At 37.8% G+C, this 22119-nt stretch overlaps 1 protein-coding gene and 1 long non-coding RNA gene across 3 annotated transcripts in view; both read right to left on the reverse strand.

Moving 5' to 3' along the window:
- The window catches only part of YAF2 (YY1 associated factor 2), a 36155-nt gene extending 14050 nt beyond the window's left edge, over positions 1 to 22105 (reverse strand). For both annotated transcript variants that reach the window (XR_012042595.1, XM_072862068.1), the window contains exons 1-2: positions 21787 to 22105; positions 21495 to 21620 (exon numbers count right to left, since the gene is read on the reverse strand). Coding sequence is in view for 1 of the 2 variants with exons in the window: in XM_072862068.1 (XP_072718169.1) it covers positions 21495 to 21620; positions 21787 to 21812 (152 nt within the window). In the remaining variant the exon portion in view is untranslated. The remainder of the gene's footprint in view (positions 1 to 21494; positions 21621 to 21786) is intronic.
- Positions 9812 to 16006, reverse strand: LOC140651939 (uncharacterized). The gene is made up of 3 exons (XR_012042600.1): positions 15873 to 16006; positions 14757 to 14879; positions 9812 to 11404 (listed from the first exon to the last, which is right to left on the reverse strand). It is a non-coding gene; the product is annotated as an uncharacterized lncRNA (long non-coding RNA).
- Positions 22106 to 22119: the final 14 nt, after the last annotated feature.

Here is a 22119-nt window from a genome sequence, read left to right on the forward strand (position 1 = left end):
CAACACCATGATCACGGACACTTGTTAAAAAGGGGTAGAGAGGGGAAAAAATTCTTAGCCAACTAGTTTGGGAGTTCTCAATTTGCAATAATTTCAATTCCTGAGGGCAAACTAGATAATTTCTATTAGAGTACAGCTGGGAAATTAAGCTTAGAACTAAGTCCTAGGTTTAGAACTTATTTTTCTAGTACCATAAAAAAGAGACTGACAAAAAAGATTGTTGCCACAAGGGACAGAAGTCAGTTAAGACAAAAACACCACAGAGAAATCATGTTTGAGAACATGCACTAAAAATGAATCGAGGTTCTATGTGGTTTTGCTGTGACAAGGAATTCCACTCAGTTATTTTATTCCTCCCAATTAAACATCCATCTTTTTGTTGTCACTTATTTCTATAGCTGTCTATCAGTTATATCTATGTTCCAAAATTTATTATCTGCTTTGTCACTTCCAGATTTCTTAAATGAGGCATTCAATGTTTTTATATTAAAAAACTGAGAAAAAAAATAAATTCACATCTCTCAACACTGAGAGTGTCTTTCAAGCATTCAATTTTTTTTTTTCCCCAGGTACTCAAAAGGGCCTACTGAACTGCAACCAAGCACTTTGCAAGCCATGCAGGCTTCAAGAGATGACTTTACCACTCATGAAGCTTTAACCTGATAGAATTGTTCATGATTTAGTGGTAGCTGAATCATGTCATTCAAGCATGAAGGAATTCATACATAGAAGGCAGAGAAGATAAATGTAAGAAAAACTATTCCTGTAACAGGAAATTGATTTTGATGATTTGCCAAAATACATTTTAAATTACTGGTTTTCAAAACCAGTTAGTTAAAGACTCCTTGTAATAGGCTGTTACAGGTTAAGTAGATACAGACAATGTTAACACCACCTTTTATTTCATCAATATATTTATAGTAATTTGCTTTTTGAGCATATTCAAGAGCACCTGAGCTAACTGGTGTTTAGAAAGAAGCTCTATAAAACTTCTGCATTATGATTACAAGCATTTTTGCCTCTACCACTGAGAGTGACTTTACAACTGAATAATCCAGAACTATGGGCAGAAACGTTAATAAATACAATGCATATTGCTTAGTCAGCCCCTCAAAACTTCGCATTTTTATCTAATGATTTCAGTTCAGTCATTTAAAGTGGAACACTAACCAAGAGAGGCATACATTATTACAAAAGATAAGAGCTATCAGTTCTTCCCAACAGAGGTGAACTTTATGGTTTAGGCCCTAAGCACTGCAGCTATACCAACAAACTGATTTACTGAGTTTGCAAGGGATCACTAAACATCACAGATCCAAATATTATGCTTCTCCTTCTCTATCACTTAGTTTTCCTTTTCAGCCAGTGTTATCTTTCTTCTAAGTTAAGATCAGCCATACTTCTACCTACGTTTCTATTCCAACCTCATCCATTATGGTTTTATTAATTATCTAATTCCAAAGTTGCTTTCAAGGTCCTGCATCCAAATACTCACACACTTCATAATCTCCTTTAAAAAATAAGGAAAACTATGACTTTTCTTTAAAAAACCAACAGACAGTTATACAAACATTCAAAGATACATTTTTTGTCTTCCCTACAATTACCATTAATGCTAAATGACAAGGATGTCATCATTTTAACTCTATTCTTCTTGTGGCAGGATGTGACTACATTTTATCTTACAGGATTTGATCTAGCTGCTGGTTTAGAGGGTATATTTACAGAGGCTGCAGAGAATTGTCTATTTAGGTTTTGTGTGCAGAAACTCATTCAACATTGATGCTCTCAAAGGGAGCAAATATTTAATACCGAGAATGATGGACTAGTTTTCATTGTTGACATTCTTAAAAAAAAAAAAAACAAACCAAAACTTTATAACATAGCAATTTACATTCCTAGTGATTAAAATACTCATTCAAGAATACACGCAGTGCACTAGACCAAACTTTTGCCCCAAGTCATTTCCCTCTCCCAGAGCTCAACACAATACCTTCCCGCTCATAAGTCATTTTGAACATCTCACAGCAGTACGTGCTTCCTTAATTTCCCTCACCCAGTATTCACCAGTAATCTATGTAAAAAGAATTTTGACCAATTTGATATGGTGAATAACTTGGTCTCATTAGCACAAAGCGGGTCCATTTTGAAAACAGAAATAAAAAAAAAAAATGTACAATACTAATAATCAACATACACAGCAGAAGTACAGTAAACTCTCAGTCGCCTCAGTTGGTATCAAACATGCAGACAACCAAACTGGCTTAATGCTGAAGCATCTTGGAGTCTGGCTGAATTTAATTCATACAGAGCACAACTACATTTGCATAATGCTGCTTCTACAGCCATCATGAGTTCATAAAGTAGTCTAATGTCTCCTGCACTACTCAGAGTATAAATTCAAATTCTGATAGACCTGAACTACTTATCTGTCAAACCAGCTCTAGGGTCCGTCTGCTACAGTCTGGAAACAAAGAGCATGATGTGGACAACTGTGACAGTTTTTCCACGAACCAACCCCAAATCTACCTACATCTCAAGTGAGTCCTGTGTCAGCATGATGCACCCCTGCATGCAGGGTTCAGAGAAGATTCATCCATTTGGTGCTGCATATCCTGAACATGCAGAGCCTGCCAAGCAGCACAGTGCAGCCAATCAAGTAGACTGCTGAGAAGCACAGTGCAGAGACATCAACAGTCCAACAGAGCAGCCAACACCTTATCTTTGATTCAGTGTGAGCCATGCTGGACTTGGACTGGTCCACACAGAACCAGTACCCATATCCTCCCAGTATCAACAGATCTTAGAACATATCCTATGCTTTTCTATAGGGAAAGCTAGATGCTGTAATTAAATCTCAGTGCTGAATACATACACCTTTTCAACCTATTGTGGGAAAAGTGTATTATCATCTATAACACGCAGTTTACAGAGTTCAGATATTCTGAAGAATAGGAGACATACTCAAAGGCACACTCCTTGAAGCTAAATCTCCACTTTGTATATTTTATTTCGGCAAAAGTATTAAAATTACGATTTCCCAGTCTTAACAGAACAGGTCTAAATTAAGGAAATGCTGTCACCTCAGCTTTCAATCAAACTGAAAGACGCTCTTCAACAGATGACGTGGATCCAGAATAGTATCTGCCAAGCAGAGCTTCCATTCTAATATGATCCTTTCCTTCCCTTTCCTCTTCTGAAGTGCATCTACCTCCTGGCTTCAATTCAGACAAAAAGCCCCTGCTGGATGCTTATCCTGTCTGGAGTGGCAAATTATCTATTTTGTAAAGCAAGTGCCACATGCAACATACCTAAAAACTTTTAGAATACCACATGTTAAGCCAGATATTTACATCTGCTATTGAGCTCTCGTCACTTTACTTGCCACACTTTTCCTCCAATAACTACAGCAATATCCTAGTCCAGTTTTACTTACCTATCAATGAGCTGATACAATTCTGTTTTCAAATTCATCTTACTCCCTGGTTTCCTATGTAATACACATCTTGCCCAATCCTAGAAATCAGGAAGAAATTGCCTGTGAAACACTATTCCTACAGAAGGTTGTTACGTCGTAGCTGCCCAATATGGTACTGATCTATTTTCAGTTCGTGGACTCAAGTTTCTCTTCCAGATACTAAGAAGCTACCTTTTGAGTGACAGAAGGATTCAATGAAACAAGTAAGATGTTCATACTATCAAACAGAACAGGTAACTATTATATACCAGGAATCATTTATTCATCAGAACAGTTCGAGCTTTCAGGCTTATCAGCAATATCTTATCTCCTATCATATTTTCATTGCCAGAGAAGACCAGCTCCTGAGCAAAACAAAGCCTGTGGTATTTCTTCAAAATTATTCACCTGCTTTTATGTAGAATCTCTACACAGTATCCCATACGTTCCACAATTTCAACTTTGCACACAAATTTTTTCCTTTCCTCCACTGTAAAAGATCATCACTTCTTAAAAAAAAAAAAAAAAGAAAGAACCCACAAAACTGGTTTCAGAGACTTAAAGAGGTTTTATTCAAAGGCACACCTAATCCTTAAGAAGTACCATTTATCTAAACTTCTTTTCCCTACAGGGAGACACTGACCTTTTGTTCAAGACAGCAGATTCATCCCTCAAGAAAGAAAGAAGTATCTGGAACAGAAACCTCACTGATTTTGTTTTGCCCTTGGTCACAGAATCCTTTCCTCAAAAATGAAAAATCCACATTATTCTTTAAATACGAAGTATTCTTCGCTTTCATGTGATTCAGGAGGACTGAATAAATGCTTCCAAGTTAATGGAAGTTCCCAAATCTTCTACTCTACTTCTTGTTGCTTTAAGGCCCTCACTGCACAGGACTCAAGTAATGAGTCCAGCATGTTTTTGAACGTCAACTTCATTCACACTTCTGCAATCTGTTCTGTCCCATCAGCAAGGCACGGCAGAACTCATTCTTTAGAAACCAGTAATCTAGTCAATCAGTGCCCTGAATTTCACTCTCCAGGGTTTTTCAAGAATTATCAAAATCGCTACTGCCAAAAGGTCTCACAAGCAGAATCTCCATTTATACAAATCATCTTTGGTCAAACTTGCAAAGCTGATGGCTAAAGAATAGGATCAGCACAAAAAAAAAAAGAAATGCTTTGGCCTTTACAAACTCCACACAGTTTTTTTTATGATGTCTCCTTGGGAAAGTCTTGGAGTTTATTCCAGAAGCTGCATTATAAACACAGCATACGCTGATGCACTATGGATTAAACCCAGAACGCTTGTCACAGTTCTGACTAAGGTAGTAGAAACTCTAAAATCAAAGCCAGGCATTCCCAATTAACTATCTTCAGGCAAAGCATAAGAGAACAAGCTCAGTCAGCTTCTAGGAAAAAATACCTAGAACTAATCACTAGGCATCAGAGAAAGTCAGTCAGCTCCTCAAACCACTGCAAGTTTTCCTGTATCCTACCTTCTTCTTTGTTTACTACTTATGAAGGACAACTGCTTAAAAAGCAACCTTCCCAAAATTGCGCACTTCTGACAGTCACAAAGAAATATGACTACTACAGTATCGTCATGACAATGCCTCCACTTTCTATCTGATTAATACCCCTTCGATTTTTTCCTCCTGTCTCATCCTATCTTATCTTATATACAAACTTATGCAATTTCTACTTTAAGTCATGCCAAAATTCAGCTGGTTTCCATTTGGATAGCTAGAAATTTTTGTTCAAGCACTCACCCTTACTTTAATTACAGAAGCTTTTCTTTCATTTACCTATAATTACACTGCTTGCTTCTTCCTTTGACAGCTCTGTTGTCCCCTGAGTTCCATATAAAATGTGTCCCATGGATCTACAGAAATATAAATAAAGTATCATGGATAAGCTGATACACAATAACCAGCTGTGTACACTCTTAAGCCACTGCAAATGCTCAGTAACTTTGGACAGAAAACAACTTTACTGTGGAGCATTTCTGCAGGCAGTTCTGACAACAAGGTGATGCACGGGAATGTGTTATAGTACTGTAACAATTCAAACAGCATTAAAATTTTAAGACACTTTTCAAAATTACTGCCAAATGCAAGGAAAGCATTTAACACATTCTTCTCAAATTCAAAACTAGCACCTTCCCCACAGGTTAACCTCTTAGTCAAGTAATTATATGATACTTCAAAGATCACTCTTCCTATGTTTTTCTCAAACCCACCATGTCCACTAGTATTCATACTTAAAATCTTATTGGTTTTGCCCAAAATGATACACTCTTCTATACTATCCTCAGTATCTGATTTTTAAGGTATTCAGCCATGCTAGAAGGTTCAGACACATCAAATACAGATTTACACTGCCTACAAGACTGATAAAATTGTTGGATACCTGAAAACAGCATACGACTTACAGTAATATATACCATGTTATATAAACACCGTTACCATGACACAACTAATTTCTACTTTAATTGTATCTTGTTGTCCTCCCTCTAACCCACCTCTTTTTGGGGACTGTCTTCTTATTGAAATGCAAGCTTTTAGAAGCTGTTATAAAACTCTTCTAAGCTTACTCTGCACCAAATTTAAAATTTATCATTTCATAGCAAACCTACAAAAGTTGTGTGTATTTTGTTCACCTAGAAGTTACTGTACATTTACATCATCATGAAAAAAAAAGGTTTTTTTTTCTCTCCTTCTGGTGCCCTGCAGACTTGCATATCTCCTTTCCATCTGCTGCTGTGGGGCTTCTGTGTGTTTCTGACTGAGCTGATTGAGTTAAGATACTCAGTATTGTTTTCAAATGGAATTCCAATTTTCATCATGTACTAGTACTTCTCCACCACCAGCTTTTGCTATTCCCTCATCTAGTGAGGATTTCAGAAATGCCTTGTTAGCAAGCCTGAGTTTTTCCAACCTTCAATTATTTTAGAATTTGGTAGTAAATTTAATTCTTGTGACAGTAGGTGGACTGAAAGTCTTTAGTTGTCTGTATTTTGTAATGCATTGCCATTGAAAATGAGAGTAATCCCTGATAAAGGTGGACAGACCTTGGAATTAAATTTAGTCATCTCCTCCTTATAGCTTCAGCCTTTATGCAGAAAACAACAGGATGGGGGCCATTTCCAATGACCATTTTATTTAAAGTGTGCTCCCCATTTGCTTACAGCAAACACGTATTTTACTTCAGACAAGCCAATACATTCTTGGAAAATTCATAGCATAATTTTAGTACTGCATCTTGAATACAGGGTTATATTTGTACTTAGAAATGCACACTGTTGTGTTCCTCAATATTCTGTATCGCTCCACTGCCTCTTTATTTTTATATCTTACCATATATTCCTCACCTCCAGACAACACAAAGCCAACCTCATTATGATTATGACTCTCTCTCCATCTAAATAATATCAAATCTTACCATTAGATACCTAATCAAATAGTTTTGTAAACATCCCTTCATAAATATAACTTGACTGGATAATTTCACAAAGTTGTTAAATGTAAAGACTCTCATACATTGGCTACTCTAAAATTCTGCAAAACTACATTAAAAACAATTGAAACAGTTTAAAACACTCCCACAAGTGTTTTCAGAATGCATTTGCAAGACAGTACAAGACCTGATATATCAGCTCACCAAGAGAAACCACACATGCTCATTCCACAAAGCCGTGCATATAATAAGCCTACAGAACACCCGGCTCAACACTTCTCAGAACTGTCACCAAAACCAAAAAGACAAACTCCTGTAAAGCTAATATCAGAGTAAGTACTTGTTTGTTTTTACTTAAATAATTCATCTCCTTGAGCAAGAAAGAAAACTCTAACATTGTATTATTTATTCCACTTTAAGTAACTCCATTAGCAATATGCTGTTGTGAACTAAGCAAAACTATTGGAAAAAATAAGGTTAGGTTTAACCAAACCCTAATAAAAATCTTGTTTTGCTGATGTTTGTATCATATATGTCTTTTAAAAGTCTAAACAGAACACAGTTAAGTGCATTAAAATCTTGTTGAGAACAAAGTCAAATCATTCAAATCCTACTCTGTTCTTTCATTATTAGACTGGATCATTTCCCAATACAAATGTACAGGCTTTAAATATCTTATAATTTATTTGAAGATCATTTTCCACTCATGTCTATCCTAAATATTAATGTCTCTAGAAGCTAATAGAAATCTGATATTCACAGTAATACTCTAATCTCCATTTTTGTAGTTCACAGTCATTACTGAAATCTCAAGAAAAGCTTATCTTTGCATACTTTCTACTTAATCATCATATTCTTGCTAGTCCCTACTCAAATCTCCTTCACCACATGTCCTCATTTTTCTAATTACTAAGGTCCATATTCTCAAATATACCTTAATGCAGTAATTTGAGCAATTAATTTAAAAATAAAAAGTTGTTCCTAATCTCCAAAGCAAGTAGATGCACACAGGGAGTCAGCTGGAAAGATGCACGATTTTACAGTAAACAGTTTTTTAAACAAAGAGACAAAAAGAAGGATATGAAAAACTGGTTTTAGATAGAAGATTTTCTACGTGAAAGCTGCTCCTGTAACACATATTATTAGGAGAATATCTTCACTTTGGCATGAATGTTTTGGCAATTCTTATGGCATTTATTTCAGTAACTTTTACAAGGTACAGCTATAGTTAAATATTGTAGCAATATTATAGTATGATACACTTCCTGCATGTTTTCAAAAATACATTAATTATGCACAGTTCTAACTGTAACTTTGTAATAGAGCTTAGACAGCTTTTTACTCTGAAGATCACAGGACAGATTACAACCAGCAGTTTTGGAATGTGACTTTTTCATGATGGACTGATGATGTAGATTTAGATGCCAAAAGGTCTAAATGGCTCCAGAATTAAATATATATCTATCTATATATATTTATTTCAGAATTCAGTTTCTGTAACAAGTAATTCAGTACTTTGAAGTAGAAGCTACTAAGAAGTAAATAAACTTTCCTCCCATCAATTCTTTTAAATACAATTATATCCCTTATACACTGATAACAAGTTACTTTACAAACATCAAGTAATTAACGTTTCTACTTCCTCAGGCATGTTTTCTCTTTTTCAGAGGTCTTTCTGCAAAACAGGTTACAATAATGCTAGTGATTTTTGCATCCATGCCCCTTCCAGAGTCTCTTTTCCCTCCCACTGTAACTGGCTTTAATAATAGTAAACGTAAGCAACTTCACCTGAACAGAGGGAAAAATTAAACATACACACAGCTACCTCAGACCTCCTTATTTTGAGCTGACCTCTGCCTGCAAAGAGCTTAACTTCAAAGAGATTTTTTTTTTTTTTTTTAAGACTAGGAATCCATGAAAAATGTTCAAAGGCTGAGGCCTATATTTATACAGACATTGCAAGGGTGTTGACAGCTTTAAATAAAATAAATGGAATGAAATTTAATTTAGCATCATAATCTTGTTATCATGGCTTACAAATGCACAGGTGAAGCATTTCCTATGAGTCAAGAAATTGTTACTTAAGTTCTTTATAATATGGAAAGAAATCAATAGAACCAAGACACACATACATGCATTAAGTCATTGCAGTAACTGTCTTCATGTAATAATGCCGACAGTCAACAGTCAATTTGACACATAGTGAATGGCAGAACCCTATTAAACTTCCAAGTGGCAAGGCAAAAGTTTAAGTCTTACATTTTAAGCTATTCATTCCAGTTTATGCACAAATCCATATCCTTTAGGTGTAAGCATCCACGTGCAATCTAGCTGTACAGAAGCAAAGAAAAAAAATTCCCTATCTTTACCCTATCAATTGCCCTATCTCTTTTACTGAACTTTCTTCGTGCCTCAAGAAGACAATTAATTTTTCAAGTGCTAGTTTGACAGTAAATATTTAAAGCACGAAATATTTTTCAAACTTCAACAGTGGAGGACTATTTTTGTCAAATGCAAAACACTAATTCCCAAATAATTAGAGAGAATTGTCACACATTGCTACACACAAAACGCACACCAGCTTTTAATATATCCTTCCATATATTTGCAGATTAGTAGCTACAATGTTTTGAGACTTTATTTTCTTCCATCAGGCAATTTTTCAACTAACATTTTATTTTTTCTAGATATGATACATAAGCAAAATTTACTTTTTTTAATCACATTTATCTTTTAAGGGACTATGACATCCACTCCACAAGCTCTTTGTGCAGCACCTTGTGCAACAAGAGCTTCCAGGTTCTGCCAAAATACCGAGGAAACAATATTCCAGAACAAAGGAATCTTCACTTAAAACCCAGCACAAACATTTGTTCCATTACCATTGCTGATTTTTGTGATCAAGCACAACCAGACCACAACTTACCTCCTAATACCAAGGAAAGAAAAAAAGAAAAAAAAATTCATTTCTGCATAAGCACATCAGTGATATTATTTAAAGCAAACAGGAAATCATCAGGAACACTGTGTATACTAAGTAGTATCGCAAACACTGTGGCCAATTAGATCTCGCACACTGTGGTCTACACAGAAGCTAGCAGTTCACATAACGATGCCACTCCTGATTTTTAGCAGCTGAAGTCACATTATGAAAAGCAAAAAATATTTCCTATTACCAGTTCTTGTAATGCAAGTACAATAGTTGCTAGCAATTAAATTAAATCACTAGCAGGAGAAGCAGTCTTTGGATTCTGACACAGATCAGCTCACCCTCCCTCAGTCATCAGTACTCTATTAAGCTATTCATAGAATAAAAACTATCAGATTAAACTACGTTTAGCTTGCTGTGTCACATGAATATGCTCATGCTAATCACCACACAAAGCCATCTTGTGAGAAACTAGTCTTTATTTCTACATTGAAGCAGTTCATGATTAAATGCATCTTCAACATTGATAATTTACGTTGTTATCCAAAATTATTTTTTCTCATTACCATCATTTCTGTCATATCCTAGAATGTTAACAGTACATTGCACTGCCTCCACAAATAATACAACTGAATAATTATGACAGTGCAAACAATGGAGCTAGTGGTCTGTATGGGAAAACATAATACAGATCCATATGCATATTGCAGAGTAACAATGCAATTTCTACACATCCTATGTATATTTGAATTCTAACTTTCAGCCAGCTCTGATTTCCAGTGCTTTCATATTCTTAGCTGTTTTACAGTGTGAATCATTTACTTGGAATTCATCCATTCAGTGCATTTCTAGCAATTTTGTCTTTCAATAAAAGCTGATTCAATTAGAATAGACTTACAAGACCCATATGGTTTTATCAGTCACTGTATAAATGTGCAGAAAACTACCCCTTGAGGCAATGTCCCTATTTAATCATTCCCTTAAAGGGAATGCACTATTTTCCAGATGACATTTAACAGATGAGGCCAGCGAGTCTCCTGAAGACAACTGGTACACTGCACAACAGTCTGGCCTAAGAAGAAATATCTGTATCAGGACCTTTACAAAACCCAAATTCATCTTCATGGATAGTTTTTAAAGCAGCCATCAAATGTTACTTTCCCAACAACCAGTTTTAAGGCTTCAACCTATCGCACATTGTTGTTAGAAATTCTTCCCCATATGCCACAAACTGTGGTTCATCGATGCTCAGCATAAGTGACAGCTACATTGAAAATACCCTGTTTGAGAAACATATGGGTATCAACCAATTTGTGTTTCCTAGATGACAATGTGCTACACATGAGCAGGGGTCAGGACGCTCAATTTCCTTAACAACATCCCCTGAGGAGGCAGTATTTGGGAGTCTGCAGAGAAGGCAGTGGTTACAGTCTTTTAGACCCCTAGATCCTTGGGATTCATGGGGAAATGACCTCTACCAACTTCCAATCCCACAAAGGATTGGATCCTCCAGGCTGCTCCTCTGTCCCCTTCCTGTAGAAACTGTGATGCTTCTTGCACCTATGCAAAAAAACACACGCAAAACATGAGGTTCATACTGATGCAGCAGCACAGTTATTGTTGCACAAAACAGGGTCAATACTTGGCACAGCTAGTTTTATGACCAAACAGGAAGGAGCTTGCTTCTGACCTATCTTAATTGTTCTGCACTGCGGGTGTGATCTTCCCAGAAGGTTGCAGCATTCTAGAAACTTCCTCCATTCAGAGCCAGCCCCACAAAGATGTCCACCTTAAGTAGGGGAAAAGACTGCACACTTTTCCTAAAAAATCAAGTTCCCATGATGCTCTTCAAGAAAGAGGTATATTAATAGAAAAAGATGCCACATAATCATCAGCCCTCATCTTTTCTTTTTCCCTTTGTTTTCAATTACAGAACTTCTAGCTCATGACCCTAATCACAGAATTCAATTATATCTGTAAGAAACAACTTTCCTTTCACTGAATGTGTCAAACTAACGTTTTTCAGCTTTTAGAGTTAGGAACTCTATTTTAAAAAGAAATTTTAAACCCCCCACTCATTCACACTTTTTTTCTACAAAGCACTGTCATTTGAACTGTGCAGTTCAGATAAAGTATATTCAAGCATTATGGAAATGTTTAAAGATAAGTCCCAAACTTCCAGTAAGTTAGAATGGGAAAATTTTCAATTTTCATTTTCTTTCCCTCCCCCAACTCCTAAGAAAACAAGAAAAAACTTGTAGCAGACCTTAAGGTTGTATCTTGTAGTATCTGTATCTTCAAACTCACTTCTGATGGAAAGTTTGCCAGCTGAAAGCCTACCAACAATATTCTGCAGCTGAACTCTCCAAGTTCAAGCCTGCTCTACATCAATACCAGTGGAATGCACTTCAGAGAGAACAGACAATCCTCAGGATCTCTCTGTCCTACTTAAACCAGGATAAGCTACTGCATGAAAGCATAAAAAATGAACACTTAATATTTTGTTCCACTAGCCTACTTTGAAAGTATTTTGTAGCTGACTATATCAGCCAACAAGACAAGACCTCATTTGATACTGTGAGAAAATTTTCTGCAAAGCACTCTGTCCTAACCTGACTTTCAAGATGAAGAGTACAGACACTTGTATCATGTTTTAAACAGGAACAGGCATAGTGGGCTGTCACAACAGTAAAGGAAAAATATCATTATAAAAAGTCATGGGGCAGAAAATGCAACTTCTCATCACTCTACAGGCAATACAAGAGCTTTCTTCTTACCAGCTAGACTTCTCTTTTAACATACTTAATTTATTGTAGGTGTTTATTCAAAAACCAGTAGCTTTTAGACCAGGACAGCTGATCATTTTCCCTAGAAAAGACACAGGGAGCAAGAACACCACTGGTGGCACTAAAAACAAAGATGACATTTCCACAAAAAAAGAAAAAAAGAAAAAGAAAAAAAAAAGAAAAAGAAAAAAAAAAGAAAAAGAAAAAAAAAAGAAAAAAAAAAGAAAAAAAAAGAAAAAAAAGAAAAAGAAAAACATAAAAAAAAAGAAAAAGAAAAAAAAAGAAAAAGAAAAAAAAAGAAAAAGAAAAAAAAGAAAAAGAAAAAAAAAGAAAAAGAAAAAGAAAAAAAAAGAAAAAGAAAAAAAAGAAAAAAAGAGCGCTAAACACATCAAACCACGCACTACTTATGCCCCAAAGGAAAGTACTTAATCATGGAAATAGAATGAAAGAAGTATATCCATTATCAAACATGGAAAGAAAGCAAATACCAGATGGCATAAAGGCTTCTTTGCTTCAGTCTCCACACAAAAGTTTAACTCCATATAACCAAATTAAACAAGGGGATATGAGTACAAGTTAGAATAAGAAACAGACTGGGCTACTGAATGTTATATATGGCAGTCAACAGCATCTAATGAAATTCACCCTCAGAAACATATGGTTTAGAGAACTACAGGAAGATGGAAGAAGTCATCAAGTACTGCAGAAAAAAAGAAAAAAGAAAAGTAAAAGAGAATTCACAAGATGGGTAAATAAAAATGCAGGAAGTAGTAGGTGACTCAGCCTAACTCAAATTTCAGAAAGGTACTAGAACAAATTTATTTAACAATTGGGAGCATTAAAGGATAAAGCCAATTGGCTTGAAACAGCCTAGTTTCTCTCTTTAATGGATTAATTGTCCTAGCGACTAGGAGAAAAGCAATACACATCCCACGTCTTGACTTGACACAATCAAAAATACATTCTCCCACTCAAGCTAGACGATGATTGGGACAAAGTTGTGCAGAATGAAGTTCAAAATTAGGGTTTGTTTGTTTGTTTTTAATAGTTCTCAACCACCAGCTGTAGACGTAGGATAGCATTTACATTTAGGTTCTACAGGTATACTATTTAATATCCTTAATCATCCTTTGGACAAAGGAATAAGGAATAGAAGAAGCAAACAGCACCAAGCTGAATGGTGGTGAGAACTATCTGCCAAGACCATCCTGAGTTAAGATGACTCAAAAATCAAAATGATGAAATCCAAGAAAGATAGCATAAAGCACCACAGGTCCCACAACTGCATAAAAAAAAGCTCTACTTCCGTAACAACGGGACACAAAAGGACACCAGACTGTACTGGATCAAGTAGATCGCAAGGCACAGAGAAACCAACATCATGATACCATTGCACAAAAGGAAAATCCTCATTCAGGGAAGTACCAACATCAGACATCACAATTTAGCAGGATTCTGGACAGGCACAGTCCCACTAAACCTTGCACTAGAAATTACTCAGCTGAAGGTATGTCCTCATTCTGGGCTACTACTGTAAGAAACAGGTGTGTCAACTGAAGAGTCAAGAATAAAGAATCATGATATAAACTGAAGGAAACTGTCACCTATAAGAAAGGGCTGCTGAAATTTTGTCTCTGTAAGAAAGACTTAGAGAAAATGGGAGAACATGGAAACCATAACCCAATAACCAAAGAACTACAAATATAGTGGGTAATTCACTGGGGATAGGGGGAGTATAAATCAACTTATTTTACTGAACAGGAAGGTTAGATATCTGGAAAAACATCAAGGATAAAAAGCACTATAAGCTGTCTAAAGGGGTTACAGTCTTCACTGGAGACTTGTTAGAGCAAAGATTATGTTAGAAGTTGCCTGGGTCTACTGATCCTGTTTCAATATGGGAGAGGGTCTAACTCACTGGAAGACCTTTTCCATCCTGAGTTCCTAGGGCAACATAGATAAGCCAAATGAGACATGTTAGCCTTCTTAGAACCATTCCTATAATGAACCCAAATGTATTCAAAGCTTTTACTACTTTAGTAACTGTGGAAAACAAATGCTAATCTATTTTGCGTGTATTTGATACAATTCAGCTGAAGAAGCCATTCTTAACTGGCAGAACCTACCTCTGACCCAGCAGTGCCCATTAACAAAGTTGGCCTTCTAGGGAGCATATCTCTTAAATCCATGATCAGATCCAAGATCTTGGAAACAGAGGGCTAAGAAGTTTTTCTTCCTGTTCAGCAGCTCTGACATCATTAGTTATCATAGGAGGGGAAGAGAGAAAGTTTATAGAAAGCAATAGGTTTCTTTCTGCTCCATGTTTGTTTCTTTAATTACATGAGGTATATACACATAGAAGGCCAAGTCACAATGACAGCTACCTAAATTTCTGGCCAAAGATGACTGCTGATATAACTACTATTTTCAATATGATGCAAAAAGAAACAATTAAACTAGGTTTAAATCAGCTATCAAAGTTGGATCAATAGCCCGATATCAAATGAAACACTGTTTGTTTTGTTCTGGGAAGACTGCATTAAAAAAGGGAAGGAAAAAAAAAAAAAAAAGCCCAAGCTATAACAGACATCAGGAAAGAATTGTAGAAAAAAACCCAAACATTAAACCAAGAATACTGAGCTCATGCTTAAGAAAAAAAAAGCTTTTTTTTTTTCTTTTTTTTTTTTTAATGAGCTGTTTAGAGTAAGGGATTAAAATATCTGTCAGATTCAAAACCACACAGATTTAACAATAGAATTAACCTAAAAAAAAAAAAAAACAACAAAAACCAAAACACAAACTAAAACCAACTGCTTATGTAGTCTTTCTAAAATGTAAGTTTTATCTTCTTTTGATTGGCTGCCCATTGCATTCTCTGTTGCACATACAAGCTACGCCTATCAACAGCATCTAACAGAGCCACCCCAATCTATAAAAATTACTTCATTGTTTTATATGGAAAAACAAAACCTCATTCAAGTTGATGTGTGCAAAATTCTTAAGTTTCACTATATTTTTAACGGAAAATAAATTCCTAAATAATTCCAAAGGTTACTTTTTAAAACTCTTTTTAAAAATAAGACTGGAAGGCCAGAATGACTAGATTACCTGATGGCTATCTACAGAGCAAAAGAGAACTATTTATTCGTGCTCCTCTTCATAATGTAATATTTAAGCTAAAACATAAAACTTGTAATACAGAGCTTGGTAAAGTATGGATTATATATGACTTTTCCACTCACTTCATTCCTGCAAATATTTCCTTCTCCAAACTAGCACAAGTAACGAACAGCTCTTCAGTCCGTTAAGCTCGATTCAGTCATGTATTTGTAAAATCAGCATGACAGGCGGTTCTTCCTCTTTTTCTCCTTCACAACCTTCCCCCTGACACACGCATGCGCATGTGCGCACACAGAGGCTGCATACTGGAAGGCAGAAGAGAGAGTCCTTAACAAGCTGTTGTAAAACAGACATGTTAAACCAGATATACAAGATAAGTACCAACTCTCTGTCCTGAGCAGTACTGCATTTCAACAGAAATACAAATACCAGATTTGGTTAAATGTAACTGATTTGTGCTTATAAACATCCAGATGGTACATGACTAAACAAATTGCACATATTTTGTGAAGAAAAATGACCTTGATATCCAAGTTAAAAAATTAAACATTTTATTTATGCTTCTCAAAGCATAAAACAAACTCATGACAGCTTCAAGTAGAGACCTGTATTTCATATTTAGGAGATTGTCAGACATGCTTATAAAATACGTGCACATTTTGAATGGCCACACTCTCAGGCACAATCAAGGAGCACAGACCAAATATCAAGCAAACATACAAGGATGGCATCCCAGTTCCTTATACCTCAGACTCTTCTGTCTGGTATGATTTAAAGTTGGCTTTTCATACCTTTGTCTGGGAGAAAAGGAACGATTCAGTAATGGAGATCAATAGAGCATAGGACACAGAAGCCATGCCCCCCCGTTCAGTTGGTTATATATGTCTCTACTTCAGCAGTAGAGGATGTTAAGATGTATACATCCCAAATCCACAGAAATTCATCCTGACTTGAGATGACTTTCTCATTCTGGCTACAAATTTCAGGGGCTATTTTATGTAAATGATACTGCATATAGCAGCTTGCCCAACATATGTATCAGAGAGGAATACATAAAAAAAAACAAACCACCCCCCCCCAAACTTCACAGAAGTCACCTGTTCTTGTTTTATTTCCTTATTCTCCCTCCTTCTTTCCCCCTGCTAAAAGAAAAATACTTTGGGCTTGAATAGTGTGCACTAAGTCTCATAGATTCATAGGTAAGATTAAGTTTTTACTGAATTCAAAGCAAGCAATAAAAGTAGTTCTAAAAAATAGAGTTAAATACAACCATAACAAGCATAAAGTAGTTACGTCTTTGTACAACAATCCTCCTATTATTAGCTAAGAGAATACTATTAGTGAAAATATCCTTTGGAATTCTGCCCTCTTTCCTAATTTAAAAAATCACAGAATGCTATCGACTCTGGAAAGGGGAAACTGACACACCCCTGCCCCCCTTTTTTCCTTTATTTACACAGCAGAGTATCACGTCAAGCATTTTAAAGTTTAAAAAGCCAGATTTGCAGTTCCTCCTGTAGCTCTCACTACACTCCCCTGGACGCTCATCCTTCACACTGAATGGAGAAGCGGTTTGTCACAGCACAGAAAAAACAATGGGATCCTGCAACTACAGACCAGACCACAATACTCATGCATAAAAAAACACATTAAGAAAAGTAAAGTGACAGGTAATTTTAAATCTGGATGCTGTCACTAGCTGAATAACAAGAGCATTAATATGATCTGAGGAAAATGGAGCAGAGAGATGATGGAGCAGTAACGCAGGCTCCTAGAAGACAGAAGAGTGTAGCAAACGTACATCCCTTTAGAGAGAATGCTAGTCCTCTTGCGTACTTCTTCCCAGCAACACTGGAACTCTGAATCTTCAGCTTTACAACGTGTCTCAATTACAATGACTAACCATGTTAGCTGGCAAGAAAAAAAAAACCAAACAAACACCTATTGAAGGACAGACAAACTGGGAGCAAATACTTGCTGCAGTAAGGTCTGTCCAAGAATCCAGTCCAGTTCTTGAAGGTCAACCAGTATTGGTGTACTCCTGATTCAGACAGTGCCACGAAGAGCAAAAGGAAAGAAAGAAAAGAAATGGTAGTGTGCCCATGGAAGCAACTTTCTTTTGGCAAAGCAGTAATTGTGAGAGTCAGATCAAGTTCAGCAACCCGACTATAACCTCCCCAGGAGCCAAATAATTCCCTTTCGAGTTTTCAGCATAATATCATTGCCGCTGTTGCTTTTACAGTGATGCCGGCCTGGGCTTTTTCAGTGTTCTAGCCATTACTTTACTTTTCTGTACAACACAAGTGACGGAGGGGGAATGATGATTTTCAAGTGTTTATGTCTCAGCAAAACTCAAACAATTTCATGGGGCAAGGAAATCAAACCACTTATTTAGCCTAAGGACTCTTCCTCTTGCCAAACTTCAATGGCTTTTGCAAATAATAGAGTTTCTCAAAGAGATCATACAAATTCTTTATAATGGAAACTATTAGGCAACCTAAATATAGCGTTCGTTACCAGTTCCCTCTATAACACAGTACGTTCGAGTTCTATTCAGCATTCCTTACTCATGCTTCTAATGAACTTCAGCAGGAGATTTGTCCAAGTAAGGAATGATTATTACAGTCCTAGGTTCCTTACATTTATACAACATCTTTCATCTAGAAAGATTTCAAAACGTTTTAAAGGTCACATATAGAAAATTACTATATTCAGTACAGTCTCCTATCAAGAGGAACATAGTAATTTCTCAGTACCCAAGCAACAATACAGAACAATTTAGGTTAGAAAGTAAATAAGAAAGCCATGTCTACAGGGAGAATTTAGATCCTCAGTGAGGTTACCAAATTGAAGTCTGGCAACGGTTCTACAGTAAAAGGTACAGGGATTTCCAATTGGCAGATATGATCTTAGTTTTACATCTGACTCATGGCACATCTAACTGGCACCATGCTGGGGCACTCCTTGCGTACTAACCCAAAGAAAAGAGTGCCACCTTGAGAATCAGTTACACCACTTCCTGCAGCATCCAGGATTTCTCTTGGACATCTCCCATGGAAGCACAGCCCAGTTTAACCATTCAAGGTGATACTGCCATGGACAAAGGTAATTTAACTCCATGATCCAATCTGCTTTGAAAATTCAGTCTAGAAGTATATTAAAATATAATCAAGAAGTCATAAGAATTATTTCCACTAATATTAACAATTCCACCAGTTGTTAAAGATCATAATCCATGTCTAGCCTCTGGCATAAAAGATAATTCTTTCAGAGAGAAGAAATTATTCAACAGTGAAAACACCCACAAACCCTACCCCACACCTGAAAATATTTCTGTAAAGTTCATTGTACATGATTAGTATAAAAAATACAACTGTTTTAGTCGACTTCGCACCTAATTTCCAGTAGCCTTCAAAACCACTAAACGTGACTATGATTGCCCATTTTTCCATCTGCAAATCTGGTCGTATTTAGTGAATTTTAACATGCAGAAGCAGACATTAAACCATCCACCACAAAGGAATAGATTTCTCTGAACTAAAAAACCCAGTGCTTTACTGTGTCTTTTAGACAAAGCTCTCATCAGTAAAAAAATGTAGTAGAAATTTTGAAGTAAGAACCACTGCACACTAAGAACCATGCTGAGGCATCAACTTAATCTAACATTAAGCTTCAAAATAGAAGACAAAAAAAAAAGCATTCACAGTGTCATCAAAACATCAAATGCATTCACAAATATCAAACAACACATAAGTATTGTTATTCTGACCAACATTGATGAAAAACATTTTGTTGTATAGGCAGTACCAGCAAATGTTTTAACAAGGCCCCAGTTTGGTCTCTTGGACTCCAGCTCCTTAAAAAAAAAAAAAAAAAATCCATGCAAATGGCCTTTTGTGTCTCTTTGGCACCCTAATGATTCTCTCCATGGACACAAAGGTCTACTTACTAGCTCAAATCTAATTTCAGAATTGGGGCCTAAAACCTCAACCTGTATTTATCTCATGCCATGTGTAAATCCTGGACTTTGCAAACGTGTGAAAAGGCAACTCATTTAAACCTTATGGGAAAAAGAAACCCATAAACCTACTCAGCTACACATTGTTTCAGAGTTTAAGTAGAGAAACAAAAATCAATGTATCAACTAAAGCTCTGCATACCAGATCACTGTGGGGGAGAAAGTGGAAACAAACAAAAAAAAAAACCACCAAAAAAAGACATTTTGTTGCTAAAATATTAAAAAATTATTAAATATTCAAGCAGTGAAAAAAGAAGGCAATGATAATACTGGTTTCTCAGGACTGTTTATTTTTTCCACACTCTTTTTGTTTTGTTTGGGGTTTTTTTTGTTTTGGTTTGGGGGGGGTTGTTTGTTTTTTGTGGGTTGTTTTTTTTTTTTTTTTTTAAGTTTTAGTGCTTTTATCCAACCGTGTTTCTAATGCAATGAAACATAATTTTAAACTGACTTTGCTTATCAAACTGACTGGAGGTTAAAGAGGCTTTATTTGTGCTGTTTTAAAGATTTTGCATTCTTTATTTCAGCAGTATTGTTTTGCTGAGTATTACCGATCTGTACACATCTATCTGTGATATTAATGCAATGCCGTTGTTATAACTGGAAACCACACTATACATGACAGATGCAATTCTTCTCAGAGCGTTTACCTCACTGATCTCCTTGGTTAAAACAAAAAATAAAAAAAATCAACTAGCATTCAAAACTGAAGTTATGAGAAGTCCTTTCAACACTCATTCTGGTTTTCAGAAGTCTAGGAAATGAACTCTAGAAATAAAGGTGAATCTTTTTTGTCAAGTAATTGGACCCAACCTTGCACTTACAATTTCAAACATGTAACATTTGTTGCAAGTCATATTCAGCACTGCTTTGAACGGTATCTAGAATGTAATTGCTCCTTTTGATAGGATTGCAACTTTTATTGCCACTTCAGCTTGCTGACAGGATTAACCCACAGGTATGATAACGGTAACAAAGGATCTTTAGCAATATTTTTTTCGGTTAGCATGGAACGGCTACAAGTGCACTCCTGCCCGTTTTATAAAAAACTTCCATTCCCCAAGCACGCACATTTAGGCCACAATACTGAAAAACAGCGGCAGACACAGGAACCAAGCAATCCACCGCAAGCTTTGACGGATTCACAGAGATAAGGTCCTCCTGGGAAGTCACGGATGCGCAGGGTGGCACTTCCACACGGCGCAATTCAGCTAATCAACAATTCCTTCCTAAACAGCGAAGGGTTATTATCCACCCCTACAGCCCCGGAAACCTGCACGGTGATGCTCTGTGATGAAAAGCGAATTAAAATAATAATAAAATAAAAAAAAAAAAAAAGGGAGCTATTTATGAGGCAAAGTTAAACTCAGAAAAAATTAGTTTAAAAGAAAAAAAAAAAACCACAAAACATTAAAGGGCGAGTGTCTCAGCAGCCCGCCCCAGGGGATGGCTCTTCTTCATGCGAGGGGCACGGCCTCTCTGGGGTTAGGCTGTGCAGGCAATTATGCCCTTCCTGGTATTTATTATTTCTGCTTCCACACACGCCAGCGCACCGCTCCCCGGCTTGGGTCACGTTTACCGGGGAGCCCCCCGGCCCGGGGCTCCCCGGTAAACATGACCTGATTCTTGTCAGAGCCGCCCTCCCTCGCACCCCGGGGCGGCGGGGGGCCGCCCAGCGGCTCCCGCCCGCCCGCCCCCGCTTCCCCCTCAGCCGCCGCCGGCGACCCACCGTGTGGAGGTGCCCTTCCTCACGTCGCACATCATGCACTTGAAGGCCTCGGCGCTGTTGCGGAAGGTGCAGACGCTGCAGTCCCAGTAGCCCTCGTCCGAGGAGGGTTTCGGCTGCCGCTTCGGCCTGCGGAGACACACGCGCGCCAGGGGTAACACCGGCCGCGACGCCCTCACGCCGCCGCCGCCTCCCCCCCGGGGCGCCCCGCCGGCCGCCATCGCCGCCGGCTCCGCGCACCCGGCCGCCGCGGAGAGGGCCCGGGGAAAGGAGGAGGCGCCGCCGCTGCCCCTACCTGGTCGGGCTCTTCTTGTCTCCCATGCCGGCTCCAGACGCGTCCCCGGCGCGGCCCTTTGTGTGTTTGTCAATAAGGAGGAGCACGGGGGGTCTCTCGGCTCTAACGGGGACCCGGGGAGGAGGAGCCGCCGCCGCAACCTCCAGCTGTCGGGGAAACTCCTGCCGCCGCTGCCCCCTCCCCCCTCACGTGTCCCCCCGCCGCCAACCAGCGGCCGCCCGCAGGCCGCGGCGCCCGGCGGGCCGCGCACGGCGGCAGGTTCGCAACCGCCGGCGGCTCGGGCGCTGCGAGCCGGGCGGCGGCGGGGCCGGGGCGCCGCGGGGGCTGCTGGGG

Source organism: Ciconia boyciana, chromosome 1 (assembly GCF_034638445.1).
Source record: "Ciconia boyciana chromosome 1, ASM3463844v1, whole genome shotgun sequence".
Lineage (NCBI taxonomy): Eukaryota > Metazoa > Chordata > Aves > Ciconiiformes > Ciconiidae > Ciconia > Ciconia boyciana.